Below are 17189 nucleotides of genomic sequence, written 5' to 3'. Positions count from 1 at the left end.
CCTGCCCCACCACACTCGAAATTGGTGCATGTCAAGACTCCAGTGGGCCCCCTGGGGAGGGATGCCAGGCACCCTGCATCCCCTCTTGCTGGGAGGGGTGCTGCCCTGCAGGCAAGGGCAGTTCACACTGCTCAGCAGGGAGCTCAGTGCCAAGGCTGTGGAGGTGACACCGCTGAGGGTGCAGCAAGCTACCATGGTCAGAGTGCCAGGACCGTCGAACGGTGAGCCAGCTGGTGACAAGGCTGAGGAAAGCAGTGAGGCAAAATGCTTGTGAACCAGGGAGCCGCAGCCTGGTGGGAGGTGCTGGCAGAGACGTGGTGTGGCCATTGTGTTGAACCCTGGCACAGCACCTTGCCGTGGGAGTGTCGGCGAGTGGGATGCCATGGAGGACGGTGGGGAGGCTCAGACCTGCTGCGCTGGGAGCAGACAGCTCCTTTCTTGCCCACAGGGAGAAGCCAGCTCTGTGATGTGTTTGCAGGCGGTCTGTGACCTTGAAGCCATGTGTGCAAAGGGATGGGGCAGGGGGAGAGGCCACTGATGCTGCCAGCCAGGCTGTGCAGCCTCCCTTCCAGCTGAGCAAAGGCTGCCTGCAGCCACCAGCGGTCCTGTGGCACTGTGGGCAGAGCCAGGGCCAGGACCACCTGGGCAGGTTCATCTCAGGAGGCTTCTGGCCTCTGGTCAGGACCTCCTCCTCTCCCCTCCTTTGCTCCCACCGGTCTCTTACCTCCCTTGTCACCCTTCCTTCCCCCCTTGATTTGCCCCTGTCCTCCCCACGGTGACTCCACAGCTGCCCCTGAGTCGTATTGCAGCACCTCCTGCCCTAGTCCTCTGGCTCTCCACCGCAGAGAAGCTCCTCTTCTCTCCCAGCTTCATGGTGGCACCGGCGCAGCCCCCCTCCCCTCCCTGCTCACCACGGAGGTGACAGCTGGAAGGTATGCAAGCCCCATCTGCTTCGTAGTGCTGCCATGGCGTGCTGCCCGCCCACCTGCCTGCGGCACGCTGCCCGCCCGCTGCCCGCTCCCTGCCCCTCTCGGCTGGCCCTGGCTGCCTTCTCTTTAGTTTTGCTTTGCAGCGCTGCGGTCGTGCCGTGAGCGGTGACCTGGGATCCTGGCCGCCGCCGGCCGCACCACCTGTGCCTGGGGACCCATGGGTAAGAGCAGTGACCACTCCCCCCCGTGTTGTGTGTGTCCCCCTCCTCTTGCAGGGCCTTCGTCTACCTGAGCAACCTCCTCTACCCCGTGCCCCTGGTCCACCGCGTGGCCATCGTCAGTGAGAAGGGCGAGGTCAAAGGCTTCCTGCGTGTGGCCGTTCAGGCAATCTCAGGTAGGAGGGGGACCCCCCCCTTCGCATCCCCTGTGTCCCCCCCACCAGCTCACCCCCATCCCTCCTCCAGCGGATGAGGAAGCTCCCGACTATGGCTCCGGAGTGCGGCAGTCGGGGACAGCCAAGATCTCCTTCGATGACCAGCACTTTGAGAAGGTACAGTGGCGGCTGGCTCTTGGTGGGTGCCTGGGGACTGCAGACCCCTGTCTGCCTCGGTGAGGCTTCCCCTGGGGATCTCCGGGCTCCCAGAGGTGCAGGCATCACGCTGAAGGGATCATGTTCTCAGTTCGCAAGGCAGCCCTCTGGCACCCACCGATGCATCCCACGCTTGACTGTGTCCCAGGGTGGGCTGCAGTGGGATGGGAGAGGAGAGCTGAAGGTACCTCAGTGCTCAGGGCGCTGGGGGTCCACCTCAGGGACCACCAGCATCCCTGAGCTCCACTTTTGGTGCAGTTCCAGTCAGAGTCGTGCCCAGCTGTAGGGATGTCTCGCTCGGGGACCTCCCAGGAGGAGCTGCGCATCGTGGAAGGCCAGGGGCAGGTCAGCGACATGGGTCCCTCAGCTGACGAAGTCAACAACAACACCTGCGCAGGTGAGAGGGTGCTGAGCAGTTGGGGAGCAACCCCGTGTCTTGGCACCCAGCTTCCTGTGCCCACCCAAGCTTTAAAAGCCTGCTGTCCCAGTGCGGGGCTGCTGGCAGACACCGAGGGGGGTTGACCCTCATGAGGACCCTTCCCTCCCTGCAGTGACCCCAGAGGACCTTCTTCTAGACAGCCCGGAGAAACCCATGCCAGATGGGCCGCTGGAGGTGGCTCTGGACCACCTGAAGCTGGGCAGCATCTTCACTTTCCGTGTGACAGTCCTGCAAGCCTCCAGCATCTCTGCAGAATACGCAGACATCTTCTGCCAGTTTAAGTGAGCCCCTTGTGCCCTGCCCCCAGCCTCACATCTCCTGCCCTGCTCTGGCCATCACCTCGGAGCTGGTGGTGAACGTCGGGAAGCCCCAGCACCCCCAGCTCGGAGCCCTTCATGGATGGGGAGGCAAAACCCATGGTTGCAGGATGAGCCCATGTGCTTGTCTGGTACCTTGTTTGGTCACTGGCAGAAGGCAGGGGGAAGCTCTCATTGGCTTCAGGGGGGTCCCTGTGACAGTCCAGGGTGTTGGCAGCAGCCCTGGGGGGAGCAGGCTCTTCTGGCCCCTGCCCTCTCTCCCCTCACTGCGCAATCGTGTCCCCATCCTGCAGTCCCTGAGCCACCTCCTTTCCCTTCACAGCTTCATCCATCGCCACGACGAGGCCTTTTCGACAGAGCCCTTGAAGAACACAGGACGGGGGCCACCCCTGGGCTTCTATCACGTCCAAAACGTGTGTACCCCTTCCCTGCCCAGACCCATCACCCCCACAGCTGCCAGGGTCTCCATGGAACCATTGGCCAGATCTTCTGCCCTGGGGAGCAGCTTCCTCCTGGCTTTCCCAGCCCGTCACAGCCACCCAGCTAAGCCAACCTTAAACAAGGTGGATGTGTGGGAGAAAGACCAGAAGCTGCTGCTCTCTGCCAAAAAAGTCTGGGATTTCATGGCAGTGGTCTTGGTGGGGAGAGCATTCCCGAGGCCATGTGGAAGGGGATGAGTGAGGGGCACAGGGGATCGGACAGGCTTGCACCCTCTCTGGTGGTGTTGCTGGCTGCATCCCTTTCCCAACTAAACTGTGCCTTCAACAGCTCTTTCTCTTCCAGATCGCTGTGGAGGTGACCAAGTCCTTCATTGAATACATCAAGAGCCAACCGATCGTATTTGAAGTCTTTGGGCACTACCAGCAGCACCCCTTCCCGCCCCTCTGCAAGGATGTCCTGAGGTGGGTACAGCTGGCTTCCTGCTGGGGACCCAGAGAAAGCAGGAGGCAGGTGTGTGGGGGGGGTGGCCCTGGGGTGGTGGTGGTGTTTGTGGGTCCTTGTGGATGCTTTAACTGAACTGGGTGTCTCTGCAGTCCACTGAGGCCATCCCGGCGCCACTTCCCTCGTGTGATGCCGCTCTCCAAACCAGGTAGGACCTGGCCTCCTGCCGCTCTGCCTGCCCGTGGTCCCCATGAGTGCAAGGTCCACTTTCCCAGGGGGACCAATTAGGACCCCAGGGGCACCACAAAATGTATGGTGGGCCAGAGCACCCAGAAGCCCTTGGCACCCATTCCCGCAGCACCCAGCTGATGCAAAGCCCTGTTCTCACCTCCTGCGGTACGGCAGAGAGGAGCCTACCCACCCTTGGTGGCTCAGATTTCCTCCCAGCTCCACCATGCCACGGGCTACAGGGTCCCCACTGTGCTCTGGCCGCTGAGACCCGAGTTGCTGGGGTTTTTGGCTGACCACTGTGGTTTGCTGTGTGATCCCCACGCTGGCACCGGGGGAGCCTCCCTCTGGCCTTCCCTGAGTGATTCCTGGAGCAGTGCTGCATGGTTTAGGATGTGTCCTTGCCAGAGCTGTGGGATCAGGGTGTGCAGCCCCGGGGTGGGTGAGGCTGGCTGCATCCTGACACCCTTCGCTGCTCTGCGTTGGGCATGGGGGAAGGCATGCTGGTGGTCAGGGAGGTCGCGGGATTGGGGCTGTCCCTCTCCACACTCTATGTGTCTCCCTGCACTTCCTGCCTGCTCTGCCCTTACCCTGCCTGCTGCACGTACCTCACTCCAAATGCCAGTGGTGAGCTCGCCCTTTCAGCTGTCTTTCCGACTCTCTGCAGTGCCTGCAACGAAGCTGAGCACCATGACTCGGCCCAGCGCTGGCCCATGCCAGTGCAAGTATGACCTTATGGTCTTCTTCGAGATCTGTGAGCTGGAGGCCAACGGCGAGTAAGTCCTGCTGGAAAGGGGAGCAGGAAGGAAAGGGAGGCAGCATGGTGATTTGCTCAGCGCTTGGCACTTCTGGGCAGGCTGATGGGGCTCTATGTCACGCCACCATCCTCTCTTCCAGCTACATCCCTGCCGTTGTGGACCACCGTGGAGGCATGCCGTGCCATGGGACCTTCCTCCTCCACCAGGTACTCCCTTCCCGAGGTGCCATCCCGGCTCTGGCTCCTGCCGGGAGCTGTGTTAACTACTGTCTCTTCTTTCTGGCTTCGTGGGTCTCAGGGCATCCAGAGGAGAATCACTGTCACCTTGGTGCACGAGACAGGCAGCCTCATCCGCTGGAAGGAAGTGCGGGAGCTGGTTGTGGGTAAGCTGAGCCAGTCTGGGTGGGCTATGAACCACCCCCAGCTTGCTGAGCTCCTGAGCATCCTCCTCTCAGGCTCTTTCTCACCCACGTTCCCACACGGGGCTTTGTGCCTCGTCTTGCCTCCCACCCTGCTGCTGGGCAGGTGGCACTGGGATGCTGTGTGGGCAGGGTGCCTTGGTCCTGGCCACCGCCTCTGGGAGCTGGTCCAGGACCTCCAGACATGAGTGGCTAAGTGCCAGGCGGCCACTGCCTGTGACAGGGGTGCTGTTGGGGGCTGCAGGCAGGTTGGCCCGTTCCTACCCCTTGTGGGGACCCTCACAGGGCCACTGCCTGTCACCTGAACAGCATCCCCATGCTGCGCTTGCAGGTCGGATTCGGAACACCCCAGAAGCAGACGAGTCTCTCATTGACCCCAACATCCTGTCCCTGAACATCCTTTCCTCTGGGTACATCCACCCCTCCCAGGACGACCGGTGCGTGCCGTTTCTTCTCTTGCTCTTCCCTCGCTGTGGTGAGGGCTGGGGGCAGGGTGTGGGGTGCCCCTTTCTCCCCTGGGGTGCTCTCAGACCCTCTGCAGGGTCCTGCTGACCTGTTGCTGCTTTGGGGTGGGCTTTTCTGGAGCTGCAGAGGGTCTTGGGGTTCAGGGCTGCCAGCCCCCTTCCTACTTCTCCTCCCCGAGGCCTTTCTGCCCCTGGCTTTGGCACTACAGGGAATTTGGGTGAGCATCCTGCTCTTCAGTGCTGGCTGTGACCAACAGCACAGGGAGCTGGTCAGGCTGGTCAGTGCTGGGAGGATGTACTGACCCTGTGGCTGGAGGGGACCTGCCACTAAGGGCTCTTTGTCCCATGTCCCAGCAAACTTGCTGGAAAGACCACTTGATTCCCATGGCCAGTCCGTCTGTGTGGGGGTGATGCAGGAAAGCCATCCCTCATCACTGCCAGGTGATTTTGGGGATGCCTGCCCCTTCATGCCTGTCCCTGGGGACTGGCTGTGTCCCCCCAGGGGTTTGGCAGGGGTATGGGAGCAGCAGGGCTGGAGGTTTTTTTATCTCCAAGATCTTCCTGGCTGGGTCCTGCGGTGGTGATGGGGAGCGGTGAGTGTGGTGGGCAGAGCTCTCCTCTGCACTGGGGCTGCTGCCAAAACCTGAGGGGCTGGAAGAGTCCCTGGCCAGAATGTGTGTGTGTGGGCAGCTGTGGCAAGACGGGGATAGTCGTTGGCAGCGCCAGGAGCAGCGGCCACTGGTCCTGGACTGTACGCGTGGCAGTTTCTGGTGTAGGAGTATCCTGGTGGGGAGTGGGGACAGCTTTTCCCCTCATTTTCTTCGGGGTCACCACTGCCCCAAGGTGGCCTGTCCCAAGGCAGGGTGCTTTTGGTGGGGGTGATGGAGGCCTGGATGGGAGATGCGAGCCTGCAGTGCTCCCAGGGCAGCTCCTGGGCACAGTGAAGCCACAGGTACGCAGTACCTGGGCCACAGACCTGAGTCATGGGGTCGGGTGTTCGTGTGAGTGTCGGACCAGGAGACTTTGGCACAGCCATGGGGACAACAGAGCAAGGCCAGGTGGAGACAGTCAGGCAAGGAGTGCTTGGCCTGGCAAAGCTGTGGTGCTTTTTGCTGGGCTGCTGGGAGCTGGGTGGCCCCTGGGGCTGTGCTCTTGTATGTCGGCTCCTGATATGGCTAGCTGGTCCCGGGTGCAGCCAGATCGGATCTTCAGCATCTCTACTGTAGCCTGGCAGGGGGGACGTGTCTCCTGCTCCTGCCTTTGCCCCCCACAGGTCCTGCAGGGCAATATGACATACCTCAGGGTGGGGGGAGGCTTAGGGTCTGGAGAGAAGCAGGGACATGAGGGGCTTGGCTTTTGCAAGAGCCTGCCTCACCTGCACTATCAGAGGGTCTGTGCCTCAGGGCCAGCCCCGAACTGGGGCCATGGGCCCGCGTGCACACCCTATCCATCCTGTATCCATCCTGCCGAGCATGCCCAGGGCTGGGCAGGGGGAGGAGGGGGCAGCTGGCTTTCCGTGGGATGCCAAGAAGCCCTTGCTGCAACCCCCTCCCCGCTTCCATCCTGCATGCTCTGGCTCCAACAACCTGCAAGGACGGGCAGAGGGAGGGCAGTGAGCAGTGCCAGGGCCCACTGCATCCTCCTCCCCAGCTGCTTGCACTCCCTGCTTCGCTGCCTTATGCCACATAGCCTCCATCACCCAGAGCAGCCCTGGCTCCCCTCCCCAGCCTCCCCAGTCCCCCGGAGCTGCTCAGGAGGAGACCAGGGGAGTGGTACAACTCCCTCCCTGGTACCCATCCATCCCTGCATTGAGTATCCAGGGAGGAGGTGTGGGGGGCAGCACCAAGGGTTTCCCCTCGCTTCTCTCCGCTGCTGCTGCCCATCCAAGCCCACACTAACCATGTGATTGTTTTGTGTTTTCGCAGGCAGTTTCTTGATTCGGATATGCCTAGGTATTATTTGTTTCCATTGGTTTTTTTTCCACCCCCCTTCCTCTCTCCTTTCTCTGCACTTGCCTCGGTGGGCTCACTTCCACCAGAGGCAGCACTTGGACAACCAGTCCCCCATCCCTCCACACAACCCACCCCTCCTCCCTCCCACCCTGGCACCTCTCGCTCACTTGGCCCCTCTTGCTGTTTGTTTGGGCCGCACTCTCGCTGGCTGCCGCTCCCCCTCGCACGCCTGCGTCCCCATCGCCTGATTTGGGTTTTCTTCTCGCTTTTTGACTTCGCTGCTCTCCCATCTCTCTGGCATCCGGGGCCAAGTGTGCCTCCCCATCATCGCCCCAGTCAGACCCCAGTGCTGCTTGGAGTAGCCGCAGGGCTGGTGCGGACTGCGGCAGGGGCTTTGGGGTGTCTCCAGCCCTCACCCAGGTGTCTGGCGATGATGGCACGATCGACCTGCGGGTGTAGGTGCGGCGTACGGGCTGTGTGCGTCTGTACACAGGTGTGGTGGATGTGCATAACCGTATGGGGCACAGACTGTCAATACCCCTGTGTAAAGGGGGGAGCAGCTGTTTGGGGATGGGGGATGTTCAGCAGGGACCACAGGGTGAGCCTGATGTGACACGCGTGGGTGAGAACCGCCCGACCTGGCTGCTCTCACCAGCCCCTAGACCAGCGTGTCACCAAGGCCCTGGAGGAGGGGTCATCCCACCACCAGGGCCTGTGGCAGAAGAGGGGGATGCATCTCTGAAGAACAAGAGGGAATGGCTTTAAATTGCAACAGGGGAGGGTCAGACTGGACATTAGGAAAAGGTTTTTCACAGAAAGAGTGGTCAGAGAGTGGAATAGGCTGCCATGGGAGTGGGAGGAGTCCTCATCCCTGGGTGTGTTTAAGGGTCATTTGGATGAGCTGTGGGGGGATGTGGTGTTGGGGAGAATTTTGTAGAGTCGGGCTGAGGGTTGGACTCGATGATTCCGAGGGTCTTTTCCAACCTGAATAATTCTGTGACCTGGGAGACAGAGGATGGGGTCTCCTGGTGGGCTCTGCAGCTCTGTGCCCATGAGGTTGTCCTCTCTACAGCTGGCCCTGCTCAGAGGTGCCCGAGGGCAGAGCTGTCCCTCCAGTGGCACCCGGAGCACAGGTGGATGGATCTGACGTGGATCCAGCCCTCTGCTGCAGGGGACACGGACACGCTGGCCTTGCCCCTGGGATCTTGGCACAATGATGCTCCCTGTGGACCTGGGGATGGGCCAGGAAATTATTTCCCACTGTGTAGTGGGTGGGAGAGCTGATCCCTGCTCCCGACAAGCACCTGCCTTGGGGGGCTGCGCTGGACAGGAGCTCCTTGCCCTGGGATGGCAGTGAGGGCAGAGTTAAGGGGATGCAGAGCACGTGTGCTCACTTCCCAGCTGCTGGCCTGTGAGAAAGATGGGAGGCAGAGGTTGTTCACCCAAGCAGGTAAACCTCTGCTGCCCTTGCCAAGCTCCTTCTGGGCTCTGATTTGGGGTCCAGCTAGGCAGGAGTTCCTCTAGCCAGCAGTGCTCATATGGGGTGAGTCCCCTTGGGAGGGGCCTCCTTCCTCATGGCCTCACTCCTGTGCCACCCCTGTATGAACGATGCTTTCTGACCTTTTGTTTTTCTGTGTGTGTACGTGTGTGTGTTTGTCCTTGGGTCACCTTCCACTTATAGCATTTCGTTCGGAAATGACACTAGGTATTTCGCGTGCACCTGCTCGGTCTGGTCCCCTCCTGCTTTTCTCTCTTTCTCCTTTGCCTCCTCCCTTTGCTTTTTGCTCTTTCCCCACTACCCTGAGGCTCCTCTTCTCCTCCCTGGGGAGTAGTCTCTTCTCAAGTGACCCATGTCTACAAAGTGATCCTTTGCCTTGGCTCTGTCTCATGTGGGTGTTTTTAATGTATTTTATACACCTTCTGAAAGCGTCGCTCTCCCTTTCCTTCCAATGCGGGGGCAATCACAGCCGAGAGCCTCTCCCCGCTCCTTCTGGCTGCCCCGGCTCTTGTTAAAAGAGCCCCTCAGCTACCTGGATGCTGCTTCGGCGATGTTCTGAAGTGTCCTTGTTGAGACATTGCTAAGCCACAGCTGCCTGAGGATGCTTAGTTGGAATCTGGGGCTGTGGAAGCTCTGGGTGGCTTTGGGGTGTGGGTGTCCCATAACCCTAAGGCTGGCCCAGGAGGGAGCCCAGGAGTGGGTCAGGGGGTGAAAGGGGATCCCCTATGCTCTTGAACCGGAGCTGCCTCCCGCTTCCCTCTGCCTCAGTTGCTTTGACCTAAAGAGGGCAGTTGCCACTCTTGCTCCAGGCAGCTTCGCCATCCTTACAGCACCCCATAGGCACTGGGTGAGTGGGGCTGGGTGTCCCCTGCTCCTTCTTCCAGCATGGGAGCCCTGCAAAACACGGTGAGGGGAGTGAGGAAACCTGGGGGGAATGGGGCTGGCAATCAAGGCAGAGCAGGAGCCTGGGGAGACAGCTCGACAGGGGCCAGCCACCAAATCCTGGTCCCCAGGTCCTGCTGGGGCTCAGGGCTGGCAGACAGGAGCAGGCCTGGGGAAGAGGACGTGGCTGGCGGGGTGCTGCTCTCCCAGGGGTGGGCGGGCAGCAACCCCCAGTGCTGAGCATCCTCCTTCCTTTCCTTTCTGGCTGTTGTCACCTGCAGGGTGACAGCCACTTTTGGTGGGGGCTGGGAGGTGCTGTGTGCCCTGGGCTGGATGGTGGGGACTTGGTCTGGATGTGCTGCGGGGGGCAGCCCCCCACTCTGAGCACGGGGTGGGGCATGCACCCTCCTTTGCCCTCTGCTTTCCCAGCCTGCCCTGCCTTGCCTGCACCCCAGCTAAGCCCCAACTCCTTTCATGGTCCCTCCTCTCCAAAATCCCGGTCTGTTGGCCATTTCAAGGGTGCTGCATCCCCCTCCCACCATGCCTTGTCCCCCTTTGTGTTGAGCCTGTGTCCTATGGAGTGGCTGTCCCCATCTGTCCCTGCCGCGTGTGCATGTCTGTGTGTCCTTGGCAGGCTTGCCGCAGCGCTGCAGGGGGGGACAATGGTATCTCCTTGCTCACTTGCCTGGGGGTCTGGGGGGGTTGTTTTACCAATTCTTCTATTTTTTTTTTGGCAGGACTTTCTACCAGTTTGAGACAGCGTGGGATAGCTCCATGCACAACTCGCTGCTGCTCAACCGTGTCACCCCATACCGGGAGAAAATCTACATCACCCTTTCTGCCTACATCGAGGCAAGGAGCTTAGTTGGGGCCATTATAATGCTAACAAAGTCTGGTATTTCCCCCAGTGCTGGGGTGCAGCCAGTGTGAAGCCCTCCTTAGCTGGCGCTGATGCTAATGGGTGCAGGATTCAACCTGGTGCTTGGGGGCCCTGTGGGACCCCAAGAGTGGGAACTGCTGGGCACCAGGGGTGGGAGAGACCCACTGGGCTGCCAAGCCACAGCCCCTCTTGACGGCTGCCCCCTCCCCTGCTGCAGATGGAGAACTGCACTCAGCCTGCCGTCATCACCAAAGACTTCTGCATGGTTTTCTACTCCCGGGATGCCAAGCTTCCTGCCTCCCGCTCCATCCGCAACCTTTTCGGCAGTGGCAGCCTGCGAGCTTCCGAGAGGTACCGGGATGCTCTGCCTTTCTGGGGGAGCAGAGCCATCATGCATAACTGGAGCCCTTCTGGGGCATTGCAGCAGCCTGGGTGAAATAATGGGAGTGTGGGGATGGGGCAGAGCCGATAATACCTTGTCTCCCTTTGTTCACAGCAACCGTGTGACAGGAGTCTACGAGCTCAGCCTCTGCCGCGTGGCCGATGCTGGCAGCCCAGGTGGGTGCCGTGCCTCTGCCCGGGTGTTCACTATGAGGCTGGGAGGCACAAGCATGGTGTCTGGGGTCGGGGCTGTGCCTCCATCCCCCCTAGCCATGCATCTGTCCCTGCAGGCATGCAGAGGCGACGCCGGCGTGTGCTGGACACCTCCGTAGCCTATGTGCGGGGAGAGGAGAACCTAGCTGGCTGGCGGCCTCGCAGTGACAGCCTCATCCTCGACCATCAGTGGGAGCTGGAGAAACTCAGTCTTCTCCAAGAAGTAAGAGTCTGGGCTAGAAACAGGCTGAGGCTGTGCAATTTGCAGCACAGCCCCTTGTCTTGCCGGTGTTGGTGGGATTCCCCACCCTGGGGGTCTCAGCCCTCCTGGTTGCAGGAGGAGGCAGGAGTGGGGCTGTTCTGCCTGTGCTCTCCTGGGCATCACTGCAGACCCAAAGCTAAAGAGCTGATGGGGTTAATGGGGCCTGGGAAGTGAGATCCCCAAAAGGATTCCTGGGGGAAAGGGCCACCCCTGAGCCTGGCTGCCTGTGCCCAGGTGGAGAAGACAAGGCACTACCTACTCCTGCGTGAGAAGCTGGAGATGACCCAGCGCCTGGGCCTGGAGACCCTGTCCCCTTGCTCCAGTGAGGACTCCGAGTCCCGAAGCACCTCCTGTATCTCCTCCCCGCTCTCTGTCGACGGGGCCCCTGAGGGCCACACCTCTCCCCCTGAAACCCCCAGCGAGAGGCAGAAGGAGCTGGCTGTGAAGGTACCATCCTGCAGTATCCCCAGATCATGGGGATGAAGCTGGGAAGTGGCTCCCACAGGGTGGCAGGGGGTTGTGGCAGGACAAAACCCAAAGGGAGCAGAAGGAGGATGGTGGGGGAAGGTGCCTCCCACCCCACCATCCTCCTTCTCTCTCCACAGTGCTTGCGCCTGCTCACGCACACCTTCAACAGGGAGTACAGCCACAGCCATGTCTGCATTAGTGCCAGTGAGAGCAAGGTACTGCTGCTGCCCTGGGCTCTGCTGGGCTGCAGGGGCCAGGAGGGATGCATGGCTGGGGGGGCTGGCCGGGCAGGGGCCAGATGCGTGCCACGGTGCAAGTGGTCCCTGCTCCTTCTACTTGCCCTGGTGTTCCGGGAGCTGGTGGTTCTCGGGACTGTGCCAAGAGAGGACCCCACTGGCCAGAGGTCTGGCCTCTCCCTGTCTGAGCAGGCACCTGTGCCTGGCTTTGGGTAGAAACTTGAGTCTATACCTCCACTCCTCCACAGCTCTCTGAAATGTCTGTGACCCTGATGAGAGACCCCTCCATGTCAGCTCTTGGGGTCACCACTCTCACCCCCTCCTCAACCTGCCCGTCGCTGGTGGAAGGACGCTACAATGCCATGGAGGTCAGGTAAGAAGGTGGCTGGGAGGTTCGGGTGACACCCCAGCATCCCCCAAGCAGAGCAGCTCTACCACTGGGACATAGTCCTGGTTGATGGGTGTTCCCCAGCTGTCAGCTCTTCCTACATGCCAGTTTCTCCTCCCTCCCCAGACCCCCCCAGGTCTCCTCCAGGGCAGAAAGCCCTGAACTGGAGCCTGTGGTAGGAGAGCAGAAGAAGTCCCCGGCCTGCCGGCCTGAGGAGGAGAAGGAGCCCCAGCGTTTGCTGGTGCCTGACATCCAGGAGATCCGTGTCAGGTAGGAATGGCTGGGACAGGCATCAAGGGGAGGGCCTCGGGGCTGGAGGGACCATGCCCTACCGTTGCCACCTCCTTGTGGTCTGTGTCCCGCCCCGACCTCGTTCCCTTTTGCAGCCCCATCGTCTCCAAAAAGGGCTACTTGCACTTCCTGGAGCCCCACACCAACGGATGGGTGAAACGCTTTGTGGTGGTCCGGCGCCCATATGTCTACATCTACAACTCGGACAAGGACGCAGTCGAGAGGGCCATACTCAACCTTTCCAAGGCCCAGGTGGAGTACAGCGAGGACCAGCAGGCCATGCTCAAGGTAAGGGCACCAGGAGCCAGTCCCATTCTGCGCACTGCCTTGGGTGAGGGACTCAGCCCTGTCTCTCCCCTGGCAGACCCCAAACACGTTTGCGGTGTGCACGGAGCACCGGGGCATCCTGCTCCAGGCAAGCAGTGACAAGGACATGCACGACTGGCTCTACGCCTTCAACCCCCTCCTGGCTGGGTCCATAAGGTACTGGGGACAGCTGGGGGAAGGGGGGGTGCAGGGAAGCTGTGGGTGGTGGGTCTGCGGGCAGCTGAGCGTACTCCCTGCACTGTTCCCAGTGCCCTCCCTGCTGCAGCCCCCCAGCCAGGCATGGGCAGCACCCCCACACATTGCTGTGCCTGGACGGGCTCTCTGCTGGCAAAACTTGGACAGTAATCTTGATTTCAGCTCCTTCTCACTTAAATGCTTCAATCTAGGGTCAGATTCTGGCTGATACAGAGGTGGTGGTGTGCTGAGTTCAAAACAAAATCCATGCCTGACAGCAGGGACACTGATCCTTTGCTGTTTTTGAGAGAATCTGACAAAGTCCTTGAGGCCATCTCAAGTGGCAGGACTAGGAGAATAGGAGTAAATGCACAGAAATTTGTGTGCTCTGGCTCATTAATCCCGTGTCCGTCTAGCTCTGGCTGTATTCAAGCAGCAGCCTGGAGCCAGGACACTGAACCTGGGGGACCACACCTTTACTTTTCCACATCTCTGACACCTTTTTACCCTTGTTCTCCAAATCAGATCCAAGCTGTCCAGAAGGAGAACAGCCCAGATGAGAATCTAACCTGTAAAACACCCTCCGCCTCATTCATCTGCCAACAGGATCAAGATAGCTGATTCTGTCTCAAGATTCCCATGTTAACGTCTGATCTCACACCATCTGCTGCCCCAGCTGATTGCTCCATGGAGGGATCTGTCTTGAGTCACACCTTCACGGGGGAAACTCACTTCCGTTCGTAGCTGCAAAAGCCTGGACCTGCCTGGGCAGGATTTCTTGTTTGTGTGCCATCTTCTGCCTGCCCCCCAATGGGTGACCTTCATGTCACACCATTTTTCATGCTCCAGAAAGGTCCCTGTTGGAGGGGAGAGAGTGAGGAAGGCAGTTTTGGCTAAAAGCTGGTCTTTGATCTACAGAGGTGGGAGTGCAGTAAAGCTTGGAGGTGGGATAGCAGGAGGAATTGCCTCCACGTGAAGGGAAAGTGGTAGTTTAGGTATGGGGATTTCCTAGTTTATTGATGTTTCTGCAAAAGACGGCAGGGTAAGATCAGGTGTTGGTAGTTTAAGATGATATTTATAAAGTATTTATTTCTATTTATTTCACAAAAATCCCATAAGTTGGGTCCTGGCCCTCAGACAATGCCTCCCCCAGGCAGGGGAGAACCTTGGTGGTGGGCTGGGGTCTCAGAGCTGCATTCCCCGGGACATCCTTGGCATGTACCCAGCAGCAGCGGAGCTCTCACCCTTGCTCCCCACCCTTCCCCACCCTCTGCTTTGCTCCCCCTGCAGCTTAAACTACTTCTCCCCTGCATGGTGGCTGGACAGCCCACCATGTCTTCCCAAAGGAGGCAGTTCCTACCTGCTTCATCTACCTCTGGGAGAGGGGAACCCACCGTCTTGGCTGGCTGGGGCACCCACATCCACACGGATGGGTCACCTCTCTTCAGAGCTTGGCCCTGCTGGAGGGAAAAGGAGGGCTCTGGGGATGGCTCTGCCTGTCACCTCGTGCGGGGCTGTCCCTTCCACCCAAAAGCACATGGGCCAGCTCTACTATCCTGTCCTGGGAGCTCTGAGGAATTGTACAGAGGGAGTCCCCCCATCCTAGGGCAGAACGTCAAGGGTCGCATCCCTGCGGGAAGTGTGGAGTTTCAGGTGGCTGCTTCCAAAGCCAGATGGGAGAGTTCCCCAGCAGCCAGGGCTAGGAATGACCACCCCAATCTGCAAGATCCTCATTGCCCTTTCCCAAAAGGGCTGTCACATCCCTTCTCATCCTGACAGGATGACAGGCTTGAAGCAGGTTGGGGTGGCAAGGGAGAGGCTGGCGTGGGGATGTCAGAGTGGAGATGGGGCTTCTTTTTACTGTTGTAGCTGGTGTTTTCTCACTTCTCATCCTTTGCTGCAGAAGCAGGCACCCACCTCCTTCTCACCCTGCCTCCATTGGCACGTTAATCCAGGGGGCTTCCCATGGCAGAGGTGTTTTCACCAAAAAGACCTTCTCCAGCCATCACTGCTTCCCACCTCCCCCAGCAGCAGCTTTCCCTCTTCTTCCGTCTCTCACCCGTGGGGGGATGCTTTTTTTCAGGACTTCCCAAGTGGCTGGCGGCAACTGGCACAGCTCCAGGCAGGAAGACGAGCATCTTCCTCCACGCGTCTCCCAGGCACTCCCCCAGCTTCGCTGTCACGCCTTCATGGCTGACCTTCCCTCGCACAGCACGGCTGCGCCTTGGCTCTGCCGCACCTCCCCGCGCTGTCTGTGGTGTGTGTGTATGGGTGTGTGTGTGTGTGTCGGATGTGGTGCCGTCTTCTCGTTATGCTCATGTTGTGGGGGGCACAGACAGGTAGGGACATGGCAGGCAGGCAGAGGCTTACAGGGTTCCCCTTGCTGTACATCAGGTGCTGTTAAAGCTTGGATTGCAAGTCATGGAAGGGCTTGTGGGATCCTTCCTGAGCCTCTGACAGTTCTGCCCCACCATGCCACAGCTCCTTGGGCATCTCACCCCATTGATTCAGCCCAAAGCTGTGGCAGGGTTCTTCCTCCCAGCTCTGCTCCCTGGGCAGGTGGCAGCTTGCCTGTCCAGGGCAAGCTTCCTCATCAAACTGGGTTCTTTTTCCCCCTGTGATCAATTTTAGAGACCTGGAGGCCAACTCGTGCCATTTATGAAGGCAGAGGTGAGGTGTCTTGCCCTGGGGCACAGATGGGCAGAGCTGTGGCTGGAGTGAAGCAGGGCCCTGGGCTGTGACATCCCAGCTCCTGTGCCCTGGCCAAGGACTAGTTAGTACCATCGCAAATTCCAGTGTAACGGGCTAGGGGTGGAAACACTGGGTGCCTCAGAGGAGAAGGGGGGCTCTTCCAGGGCAGCTTCTGGCAGAGATAGGACCCGTGTCTGCCAGGGACCAGACATGAGTTCACCAGCCACGGCTGGCCAGTGATGCCTGTGCTGCAGGTGAGGGGTGGCCATGGGACGGGCATCCTCCAGCTGGAGCCAAAGCGTGCCTGAGGCCAGCAAACCTGCAGAGCAGATGGCTCAGCTGGGGGCCGCCGTGCTCAGGGCTGCTCACTGGACACCTGCAGCATCCCTGTGGGATGTCCCTATCTCGTGGGCTACCCTTGCTGTCTTACTGGCTCCACTCTCGCCAGCACCGTGTGCTCCCTCCCCGGTCAGGCTCCTTTCCCCTCCACCACCACAGCCTCCTCCGCGATGAGGAACGCAAACCCGATACTTATGCATGACTGTGAGCTCCATCAGAAGGGAAATTTCACAGGGGAACAGTAGTATGGAGGGCCGGTGAGCACCAGCAGGCAGGCCAGGGGCCTGCAGAGGAGGGAGGCTGCCCTTCATGCCCTCTGGTTCCTGCCTTCGATGGCAGCACCCCCAGGCCCTCCCTGCCAGGTGCCTGGGGGTGGGTGCCTCGGGTCCTGGCCGTCTGCACGCACATGAGGCTTGTTTGGTTCTGAAATAAATGTGATATTTAACGCAAACGCTCCCATGCCACTGAGCTCTCCTTCCTGGGGTGGGTGGGTAGGACAGGTGCCCCTAGGCCAGCAGCACAGTGGCCTTGGGGCTGCAGACGAGGCATGAAATTAATGGTCAGAATCCAGTATAACTGCTAAGCAGGAATTCTTTATTAGCAGCACAGGGGTTGCCCTGGGGATTCTCCATTGTAACGGCTCCCCTGAACTCCCCTGAGCAAGGGACATCAGTTTACACACACACAAATCATACACATTCATTAGATTTCCTGGAAAGGGGCGTCTTAGGATAATGAGTTCCCAGGATTCATTTACACAGTCCCAGCATGCCCACTGACAATAGAGTGAGGGGCTTCGGTGGCCGAGGGCAGAAGTACATGGTCTTCTTCATGGTGTCGGTTCTTTCTGGAGCACGAGCTGTAAGTAAGGCCCAGGTGTCTTCTTCCTAAATAGGCGAGATCACCCTCCCTAGATGGTATCTGGGCCCGTTTGTTCAAGTTCCCTTTATCTCACCAAGCGTCCACCCAAGGCTGCTACCAGTGAGTTACATGGGGAGCATTTTACTTTTGTTCAGACAAAGGGGCCGAGGGAAAACAGCTGAGGAGTCATTGGGGAACAAACACATGCAAAACTTTCCTGCATCACAGCTCAACCACAACCTCCCTACCCCGACCCCTCTCAGTAGGCCGTGCCGGCGAGGGGGACCCTGGGAAGGCCTGCCGGGGCCCGCCCGCCCTCACC

General features: G+C 59.8%; 2 protein-coding genes and 1 long non-coding RNA gene across 13 annotated transcripts in view; 2 read left to right on the top strand and 1 right to left on the bottom strand.

Moving 5' to 3' along the window:
- Positions 1-7805, bottom strand: part of LOC113483754 — a 15553-nt gene extending 7748 nt beyond the window's left edge. The window contains exons 1-2 of the long non-coding RNA XR_003399084.1: positions 7319-7805; positions 2334-2348 (exon numbers count right to left, since the gene is read on the bottom strand). This is a non-coding gene — a long non-coding RNA (uncharacterized LOC113483754). The remainder of the gene's footprint in view (positions 1-2333; positions 2349-7318) is intronic.
- Positions 1-16452, top strand: part of KIF1A (kinesin family member 1A) — a 33603-nt gene extending 17151 nt beyond the window's left edge. For 4 of the 11 annotated variants that reach the window (XM_026855567.1, XM_026855562.1, XM_026855565.1 and 1 more), the window contains 24 exons: positions 1205-1323; positions 1394-1479; positions 1777-1915; positions 2070-2238; positions 2597-2687; positions 3058-3176; positions 3309-3364; positions 4052-4160; positions 4282-4348; positions 4440-4524; positions 4892-4997; positions 6950-6976; positions 8658-8681; positions 10094-10208; positions 10454-10587; positions 10733-10794; positions 10908-11053; positions 11327-11539; positions 11698-11775; positions 12045-12169; positions 12311-12454; positions 12571-12763; positions 12840-12958; positions 13502-16452. In XM_026855567.1, the coding sequence (XP_026711368.1) occupies positions 1205-1323; positions 1394-1479; positions 1777-1915; positions 2070-2238; positions 2597-2687; positions 3058-3176; positions 3309-3364; positions 4052-4160; positions 4282-4348; positions 4440-4524; positions 4892-4997; positions 6950-6976; positions 8658-8681; positions 10094-10208; positions 10454-10587; positions 10733-10794; positions 10908-11053; positions 11327-11539; positions 11698-11775; positions 12045-12169; positions 12311-12454; positions 12571-12763; positions 12840-12958; positions 13502-13544 (2569 nt within the window). In that variant the 3' untranslated portion in view covers positions 13545-16452. The remainder of the gene's footprint in view (positions 1-1204; positions 1324-1393; positions 1480-1776; positions 1916-2069; positions 2239-2596; positions 2688-3057; positions 3177-3308; positions 3365-4051; positions 4161-4281; positions 4349-4439; positions 4525-4891; positions 4998-6949; positions 6977-8657; positions 8682-10093; positions 10209-10453; positions 10588-10732; positions 10795-10907; positions 11054-11326; positions 11540-11697; positions 11776-12044; positions 12170-12310; positions 12455-12570; positions 12764-12839; positions 12959-13501) is intronic. The other 7 variants (XM_026855571.1, XM_026855568.1, XM_026855564.1 and 4 more) reach the window with 3 other exon arrangements.
- Positions 16453-16774: 322 nt separating this feature from the next.
- Positions 16775-17189, top strand: part of ILKAP (ILK associated serine/threonine phosphatase) — a 12904-nt gene continuing 12489 nt past the window's right edge. The window contains exon 1 of the mRNA XM_026855372.1: positions 16775-16871. Coding sequence (XP_026711173.1) covers positions 16775-16871 — 97 coding nt within the window. The remainder of the gene's footprint in view (positions 16872-17189) is intronic.

The sequence above is a fragment of the Athene cunicularia genome (assembly GCF_003259725.1).
Source record: "Athene cunicularia isolate RWA chromosome 9 unlocalized genomic scaffold, athCun1 chr9_part2, whole genome shotgun sequence".
NCBI lineage: Eukaryota > Metazoa > Chordata > Aves > Strigiformes > Strigidae > Athene > Athene cunicularia.
The sequence above is the reverse complement of the archived record's forward strand: the minus strand, read 5'-3'. Positions and strand labels throughout refer to the sequence as shown.